Below are 10044 nucleotides of genomic sequence, written 5' to 3' on the forward strand. Positions count from 1 at the left end.
TGGACCACAATAGCCTCATCCCAAAGGCATAGTCCAATAACCTCAATTACCTAATCATAGTGCAAAATTTGAGCTCAAGTTACAGGGTATGAGTTTTTGTACCCAAATTGTCAAAGGTCATTCAACATGTACAAATGTATTGTGGTTAAAGAACTGTGCCCCTGATAGATGAGCATGTTGTGGATCCTAGTGTATGTTCTTTACCATGGTTTTATGTCTGGTGTCATGCGTTCTCTTGTATGTTTTGCTCCATTCAGATATAGGTCAAAATATGTTTGGCGTCAGTGTTATGTTACAACCGAAAAACAATGTCCGATGGTTCGATTAGGCTCTAACAAGGCTAAAACAATATAGTACATAGTACCGTATGTATAAACAAGAACATCATTTGTTTCAGAACGAATAAAATTGATGTCTTATTACTTAATTAAATGCTTAAACGTTTTCTGGAGAATTGTACAAGTATTATTTTGAGGGTCCGGACAATAACCAATCTTCACCAAAATAAAGTTCTAAAAACTTATCAATTATTACAACATTTAATTAACTATACCAAAATTGTTTTGGCATCATGGATACCCGGCAACATACATGATAAATGAAACACCCAAGACATAGTATTATTTCGTTTTTCAAACCATAGACTCTAAACACACTATCCATTTTGCTTGAAAATAAGTTTTAACAATCAGTTGCATACCATCAATCATCATTATTCTATAATTATGTAGGCTATATGCTACTTATTTAGATGAAGAAGGGGAGCAAAGAAAAATTGGCTGAAACGGGATTCGAACCGGCGACCTCTGGTTAGACTTACATGCAAAGGAGACATTGTTTGTTCACCCCAACTCACGGCATGCATTTGATTACCACGGAGTGTTCAGTGTTTGATTATAAATGTTTAATCACGGAAGTGCCACTGGTTAAGCTTGTTAAAATGCATTGTCGATAACTTTTGTTTCACCCTCAATGCCGACCATCACTCAAATCGTAGCACACGACAAGCAACAAACTGTCGAAAAACTTATTGGTGACGTGATTGAAACCAGTTGATTAATCGCATCGGGTCTCTTGCACAGTCTTGTAAAGTTACCGTAAATTTTACAGAAATCTGATATTCTTTGCCTAGAGCTAGAGCATGAGACAGAGACTAACCATATTGGTGGCAAAACGGAACGTACCGAAAATATCACAACATGTAAACCAACACTTTGGGTTTCGTTGCCTCAGCGAAAGGAACCAAAGCTGAGTGCATGCATATTGCAACGGTGGTAAAGAAGGAATAAGACATTTATATTCAAAACTTCATCAAACTTGGAGACTTGCCAAAGAAGTGAACTTTTTAAAACATTTGGAGATCATTATTGGAGTTGTTGGTCGCAATTTGTCTTCTCAGTTCACTGACCCGACTTGAGGATCATACAACTTTGAACAAGATATTATAATGTAACTGGGACACAATAATTTCCAACTGTTTGAACACCACAATCTTTTAAGCACGTGGTGATTGTTAAAGGTGATTTTCAATCGTCTGGAAAGGATTCGGAACATAATTCCATAAGGCATCATGTTTGTGCCTATATTTATCGTGTTATTGACTCTGGTACCTCTGCATGCTGCTGGACGTTCGCCAGCAAAACCTGTAAAAAGACATCGGGAAACTTGGCATGATTTTAAACTTCCTTCACCACTACACGATGAAGTGATAGTAAGCCTTGGTAAAGCGGAGTTTCATAACCACGACACGCGACAAAAATTAGACGACGATCTCTCTAATTTGGCGTGTGACGATGCATGCATGGATATGAATGTTAAGAATATCACAAAAGAAGAGGCCGAACAGTCACTTGTTTACGAAAAAATTGACCTAAATGGAGCGAAATCTGTGATTCGGCTTCCTATAGATGACAAATTTGTGGATTACATCAATGCCTGGTCTAATAAAGGTGATACATTATCGCATCAACAAAAGGGATCTCACGACCGAAGAAAGCGAGAGGTATACGAGTATGATACTCGCTTTCCAATCCAAGATCCTGCTTTATACGAAACGTCTCCGTTCTCTGCAGCAGTAAAGCTCTCCACGGGATGCTCTGGAGTCTTAATCGGACCTCAATATGTGTTAACCGCTGCTCATTGCATCCACAATGGCAAGAAGTACGTGAAAAGGCTAAAGGATGTGAAAGTTGGATTCAGGCGTGATCGTGAATTGGAAGCAGGCGAAGACATAGCTGATGCTTTTTACTGGATACGAGCCACCGAAGCTTTTGTACCTTATGAGTGGACTTCTTCCGGTAAGCAGAAACTTCTTCCAGTAGAGCAAGATTATGCTGTGATTAAGATCAAACGAGAGTCTGATCGCTCTTACCTCAATATAAGCGTTGGCACACCTGAGAACGTTGCTAGCGGTACGAGGATCCACATTCCAGCTTTTGATAAAAAGGATGATGCTACTTTGGTGTACCGATTTTGTCGAGTTGCTGATGGTACGCAGGAAGTCATGTATCAGGTATGCGATAGCGAAAAGGGGGCTATAGGAGCTGGAGTCTATGTACGCAGATGGGACAGGGAGGCGAGAAAATGGAGCAGGAAGGTTGTAGCCATATATGGAGGTCACGCGAAGTTTTATCAGGATCATGCGAGACAAGATTATAATGTAGCTTTAAGAATAACACCTCTAAAATTCGCTCAAATATGCTTCTGGACTACTGGCAGCTACGGCGGATGTAAAGGATAATATAAAAAAAATATAAAACGGTCAGGAGGATGATCTTCATAATTTTTTTTTTATTCCAATCGGGAGATAAATCAAAAGCTATGCATGTATGATAAGCTGCATCTTCATGATCTTGACTGAACATGCTGAAGAGAAGGAAAAGTTGTCTCCAAATGATAATCAAGATAATAGGCATTCATTATTACATTTAAAAAAAAAGTAAACGCATATTTTGTAAGCAAGATACGGAAGCTCTTCGATCGAATACTAGTACATTTTCATTTTCAAGATCTATTTTCCACAATTCTTCGCGTATTAAAACTCATTGCAATCATGGATGGCAATGGACTAGCAATAACTGGTCAATGGTGGTTCAATTTAAAAGTGGACATGGAAGTAATAGCGTTTTGGCAGTTTGATAAACTACCAATCGATTGTTTTGTATTCCGGACTTCCGGGAAAGCAACTTCGTATTAAAATGTTGTCAGTCAGTGAAGATCCGTGAAGATGGTACTAAGTATAGGGCCTATAATTTCATAAACGGAGACCGGAGTCATAAATTGATGGTCAAATGGTTTATTCCATAAAAAGGTGCACATCCTTTTAAGCATATGCTAATAACTAGAAGTTCCAAGCCTCCTTTTCGCAAGGAAATTTGACTCAGTGTGAAATGCTTGGAAATGCACACCTGGTTATGTAAAAGCACTGACTTTCCGGCAGCACGGTATCGATAAAAAAATCCTGTAAAATTACGTAACTTATTACATCGAATACCAAATTTACAAATACCATTAAAAATCATGGATATAATACAAAAATGTACGTGTACAGGTTTACATTAAATTCAGGAATTCAGAAATTCCCTTTTGAATTCATGTCTTTAATTTTAGAATTATATCAGTGGGCATACATTAAGTATTTGCACCTATTTTCTGGAATAAGCCATTGTATTATGGCTGCAAGGAGTTGTAATTTCATAAATTCTGAGTGTTTTGACAAAATAGTATTACGGTATAATAATGTGGAATAAAGTCGTGAATTTACGATATTGGGGTCAACGTCAACGTAAACTGGTTCAAGTTCACAATAATAATGTTAGGTTCGTTAAGCTATTAAATGCTATTTGATAATATTATAAGGACTACAAGTTCCCCCATAAGACTTTTAAAATAAACTTTTGTACGAAATTATTTACAACTTTTTAATTGTCCCTTATAGTGTATATCATGTGGGGATACTTAAGTAGGGAGTCCTATATCCACATTTTTAACATCCTCACGCTCACTATCTGTGTTTTACACCAAATGTTTTAAAGAATAACCCCAGATGTTTGTTTGTCTAAAATAATAACCCATTTGTTTTTCTTTTATGGAATAATAAAAAGTTGCAAAACGTTGTAATTTCCATATTTAGAGTATTTGAATAAATACCAAATACCTATTCCAGTATAATATTTGGAAATAAAAAGAGTTACGAATTCACGTTTAAGTGGGGCCAGTTTCAACGTAAACTGTTTATTGCTGGTTCAAGTTCACAATAATATTGTTAGGTACAAAAAACTGATATTTGCAAAAATATATGATTTTGCCAGCTGCATTATTCGTTTGCTAAGCTATAATGCAGTTTGATAATTGATAATACTTTAATTGATTTGATATCCTTGAATGTAATTTGTAAAATGGTAAATGATAACATTGGTTTATTTTTTATTTATTTGAAATAATAGTCTATCTAGATTCTAAAAAAGATAATGTTAGATAACCTATACTTCCCTAAATAAAAGCCTCATTTCCTTAGTATATGTTTTTAATGGTGTTTTAAGCATTTACAATCAGTGCAAATTTCTTATATAATGGCTCAAAAGGACATTTAAGTTATTTCACAACGGTCCCAATTTTTAAGCTATAGAGAATGATTTTCACTAGTGAAATGTGTTTGTACACCATTAAATGAAATTTTTAACTTGTAACAATTGTTCAAGAAATACGTGTATATAAATCGTTAATGGCCCGGCCTTGGGTCATTTTCCATTTTCTTTCTATTCAGGGGTTTGTCGTAATTTAACAAAAATAATTAACTTTGGTTAGATTTGATCAACATTAGCATTCCACCAATTGTTTAGATGTCGAGTTTGTTCGTTGGCGTAACGTAGCCCATGGTAGATGTAAATTAATATTGATGCAATTGTTGATATTGACCCAGCAATGGTCAGTGGCGGCGCCAGCATTTATTTTTGGGTGGGGGAATAAGGGGGGAAAAGTGAATTTCTTGAAGGGGGGCGCTCAACAAATTTTGCGCAAAATTGCAGCACCAAGTAGAAATTTGACTTTGGGGCAACGGGGATCAGGTCTGACTGGGGGAATTTGCCCCCCCCCGCTTGGCACCGCCACTGGCAATGATTGTAAAGGTTCACTCTTAGAAAAAGGGTGCTAAAGGGTTCTTCGCTTGTCCCGTATATGGAACCCTTTATGGTTCTCCTCTAAAGGTTCTTAAAGCAGTCTGTGGAACCTTTGTAGGTTCTCTGTACACGCTATATAGAACCTTTAAGGGTTCCTGGATTTCCTGGAACCTTTTTTGAGGGTTCAAGAGCGAGGGTTCCATATACGGGACCAAAAAGGTTCTAATTGGCACCCTTTTTTCTAAGAGTGTTTTATGGATAGGAATGGTAAGGTAAATCTGACCATAGACCATTTATCTATGATCTGACTGTTTCTAAAAAAACAGACGCTGTTGTAAATTTTTTATGAGGGATAGTATGTTAAAGGTAGTGTATGGAAACTGTATAGTCTCATAGATAGTTTAGTGTATGTTTAATAGGTTTTAGCTTTTAAGAAACTTGATGAGGAATTTCCTAAGGTCTTTCCTATTTAAAAAAAAACCCGACCAGATTAATTGTATTTTCGTAATTGTATTGCTTACTCCATACCCGGCAGCTTGTTTTAGACATTAACATGTACTCTTTAACACTTATTAGTATATTTTATGCTTATAAGGTTTTAGATAGAGGTAGGCCTACATGTAGGCTAGTTCTTTTATAGATAAGCTTGTGAAGACAAATGTCAACAATAGGGCAAATCATTTCTTGTATATTTCTTTTTTATCATCAACAAAACCTGTTAGTATTAATTTCATATGCAAAATAAAAATGTTTCTAATGTACTTCTATTATTCCTTTTATTATTCCTTTTTCTCTCTTTTATAAATAATACAGAGATTATAAAATTGTTTACTCTCTTATTTTTTGTAATACTTTCTTTATACTTTTTCGCTTTTAGTCTGCGGTTTTGTCTAAATAAATAGGTACATGTGTAGTGCGCTCATATATTACTTAGATTAAATATCTCAATGCTCTAAAGAGACTTTTACGATTGCTTATGCTGCAATTTTTTTCGTTTGTAAAAACTTTCCAAAAACTGTTAAATAGTGCAAACGAATCCCTAGGTATCCAATTGGTTTATTCAGAGTTTGCTTTATGTCATAGGGAGACATAATGCTCTGATAATACCCACCAGGTGGAGTCATGCCGGGAAGAATGGGTTCAGATACAGAACAAAACCTTTCAGCAATTCTGACTTTCGACCATTTCAATTTCCAAAACAAGTTTTGCTGAATTAACTTATCTGTCATCTCTACCAATGTTGCAAGATGTTAATTTAAAGTAATTCTACCAAAATAAAACAAAATTATTTTGCTTAGTATTAGTAGATAAAATGGTTGATAAAATCAGAGCTGTTAACTTCTAAACATGGTAAATACTTAAGTAATACCATATAGTGCAGCTTGCTTAGCATGAGACAGTACAAATTTGTATAGTGGTGTGCTAAATTGGGCTCATGGTGCGAATTCCAATTCGACTTAAACAACAATATAGCACGTTTTACAAATTGGAATGGAATGGCAAAGATTTAAAATTTCCATAAAAGGAAATCAAAAGGTGAATGAACCCTTTACATAGAAGAATGAAAAAGAGTAATTTTTAATGTCTTTGACTAATTGATATAATGGGCTTATTAAGTCCCATTCAGTGATCCTAGCGAAAGTGTAAAAAATTTAAATTGTGTACATAAATTACTAGAAGTGAAGGATAAGTCATTAGAATTAGAATTGCCATTAGGTATTTCTGAAATGAAAAAATTGGCAAAAAACGACAACAAGGAGATTCAGCATTATTGACAAGTTGAAGCCCCTTTGAAATAGGCCTAGCTAATTTCAGTAGAGAAATTACAGATTCGTGTAAAATGTATATATTTTCTCTATACACGGCTGTGGCACTAAACAAAGGTGCCAAAATCTGAATGTTGATGATTTTTACGATCCTCCGGATGAGCAAATCACTGAATGGGCCTTTAAAACGTTTACCTTTTATTATCATTGGTATGTTTAGCATAGAAATAAAATGGCTGTCTTTTAATGGCAAAGTTTTACTTGTGATTTAATAATATGAGGTTCTAGCTTCATCTATAGTCCATAGCCAACAATGTACATTATATTACAATATTGAGCAAAATGATTGATGGAACAGTTAAAATGTTTTCTAAAAAAAAATATAAAGTACATTAAGGTTAAATATCAAGATCTCTGTACCCCTTGTAAAAATGCATATAAATTCCAATAACATTATTTTGCAACACATGTACAATATTTTATATCATTGTATGATAAATGTCGAGCCATGGGAGCCATTATGTTGAGTAAATAAAATGAAAGCAGGGAGTAAACCAATAGTTTTCTGCATCGCTAAAATAAAATGACTCAATTTTACATTATATTTTATGTGATTATTGATATTTTGCATTTCAGCATTTCATATACTTCCAATTTAAATTCTGATTTCCTGACTAGTAAGGAACCATTCATTAGTTACGCGGGGTATACATATATATAGTCCGGTATATACCCAGCAAACACAAAAATGTTTTAAAAACTTTTTAATAAGTTATATTTTGGCTTTTGGTTTACATAAAAACGTTTGAATAACATTAAAATGTCGGGTTATATGAAGGTCATGAAAACGTTTTCAAACGTTTTGTATGAAAACACACTACAACAATATTTGTTATTGTAAACTTTTTGCCAAATATTTTTTCAACACCTAAATAACATCATGTTAAAATATTTGCACCCAGCAAACACATAAATGTTCCTAAAATGTTTTTTCAAAACGTTTTAATAACATTTAAATGTCGGGTTATATAAAGGTCATGAAAACGTTTTTAAAACGTTATTGCAAATATTTTGGGCAAACATTTTTCGCAAAATATTTTTTCAACTAAAAATAACATTCTGTTTAGAATGTTTTGTATCATGTTTTCATAAATGTTTTTGGAATGTTATTAAAACGTTTTTATACCCTTTATATAACCCGACATTTAAACGTTATCTGTAAAACATTTTTTGTTTGCTGAGCAGTAGATTATCAAAAAATGATTTTTAATGTTATGAAAACGTTTTATACCCTTAATATACCCTTTTTATAACCTGACATTTAAACGTTTTCTGACAACTTTTTATAACCTTTTGCGAATGATGTCGAAAACGTTTTGTGTTTGCTGGGTACGGGAATTTAATGATAACCACCCCGGACTCTACCAAACCAACCTTTTTAGCTTCCTTTTATGGTCCTATAACACATTCAAAATGTTAACAAAAATAATTACCAGCACTTCGGCCATATTCAAGGTTAAAAGGTTAACACAGTGGTAAAATTTCAAAGTTGCTCAAATCTGGTTTTAAACAAGCACACCAACTTATTCCTCTCATTGCAAAGATTCAGAAAAAGTATAGTTTGACCTACCTGGGCCAAAAATGAAAAATGCTCCGATTTCATCGATATCGGTCTCAAATAGCTTATAACTCAAGAACGGTATGTCGCAGGTAGGTCAAACTATACTTTTTCTGAATCCTTGCTATAATACCAGATATTCTCTGGTATCTCATTATTGATTAGCCCCATGAAATCTAAAATACTCATGGGAAAAGCAGTGTTTAGACTTAAACACTTTTCTAAACACTAAATTACACTACGTTTTTATACACCTTTCTAAACAGTCAATTATGTCACGTTTTTTAAGACATTTCTAAACACTAAATTGCACCTTGTTTCCAAACACCTTTCTAAACACTAAATTGCAAAACGTTTCTAATCACTTTCTAAACACTAAATTGCACCACGTTTCTAAACACTTTTCTAAATACTAAATTGCACCACGTTTCTAAACACTTTTCTAAACACTAAATTCCATCACGTCACACCTTTCTAAACACTAAATTGCAAAACGTTTCTAAACACTAAATTGTACCACGTTTCTAAACACCTTTCTAAGCACTAAATTGCACCAGGTTTTTCAACACCTTTCTAAACACTAAGTTACACCGCGTTTCTAAATACCTTTCTAAACTAACTTGCACCACGTTTCTAAACACGTTTCTGAACACTATATTTCACCGTTTCTAAATACTATATTGCACCACATTTCTAAACATTACATTAGGAAGTTGATAGCTCAAATGTTTATGAATCACATACGTTATGAAAGTCTTGTAATTTGACATTGGTGTTTAGTATTAAACATGTTTAGAAAGGTGGTGCAGTTTAGTGTTTAAAGAAGTGTTTAAAGTCTAACTTTTTTACATGAGCTCTTTTGTGGAATTAATACAGTACAGATGATTAGTCTAGAATCGACCATTGGTTTTAGCTTCACATCTTGTCTTGGTCAGGTATTTCAAAGAAACAACAGATACCGTATACAGTGTCAAAATGCCCCAAAGACACTGAATTTGCACTAAGCAAATCTTTGTATCATGGTCGAATAAGGTATGCCTAAGTATGATATGTTTTGTTAACAAGCCAATTGGTTTATCAAGGATCTTATCTGACAATTTTAAATTGTTCCAGAGTGGTTGAACAAGATAGCCCTCGAGGAAGTATATGCACCGAGTTGATAGAGATAAATGTAAAATGGGTCACAAAGAGTCACTGGCTCATAGAAACACATACTCCTTCCCTATGTTTCGTATTATATTGCAGCATATGGTAACTATTGCTCTAAGACCTATTCGTACTCGCATGTTTGGCTTCGTTTCGGTCTTGGAATATGCCCTATGTCGATAAAAAGTGGTATAACAAGTTGTAGTTTGGTTTTCCGGTTGTTGTTGTGACAGGGAATGTGAATTTCTTTAAATTTATACGTACATAAACAAAGTTTCAAAAGAATTTGTTGTATACTATCTTCCTGTCAATAGTCTTTTTTAAGAACTTTTAATTTGCTAAAAGATTGTTGTCTATCCCTAGTTCATTCAAATTCATTTCAATGAAACTTCAATTA

The 10044-nt window shown here is 34.1% G+C and overlaps 1 protein-coding gene across 1 annotated transcript; it reads left to right on the forward strand.

Moving 5' to 3' along the window:
- The first annotated feature begins 993 nt into the window (after positions 1-993).
- Positions 994-3086, forward strand: LOC140141015 (serine protease 23-like). The gene has a single exon (XM_072162789.1). It carries the CDS (start codon positions 1571-1573, stop codon positions 2738-2740), a length of 1170 nt encoding a protein of 389 aa, XP_072018890.1. The 5' UTR covers positions 994-1570; the 3' UTR covers positions 2741-3086.
- Positions 3087-10044: the final 6958 nt, after the last annotated feature.

This window comes from Amphiura filiformis, chromosome 19, assembly GCF_039555335.1.
Source record: "Amphiura filiformis chromosome 19, Afil_fr2py, whole genome shotgun sequence".
NCBI classification, from domain to species: domain Eukaryota; kingdom Metazoa; phylum Echinodermata; class Ophiuroidea; order Amphilepidida; family Amphiuridae; genus Amphiura; species Amphiura filiformis.

Excerpts from the sequence above, each read along its gene's own strand:
- LOC140141015 (XM_072162789.1), top strand. The coding sequence starts at position 1,571 with ATGTTTGTGCCTATATTTATCGTGTTATTGACTCTGGTACCTCTGCAT.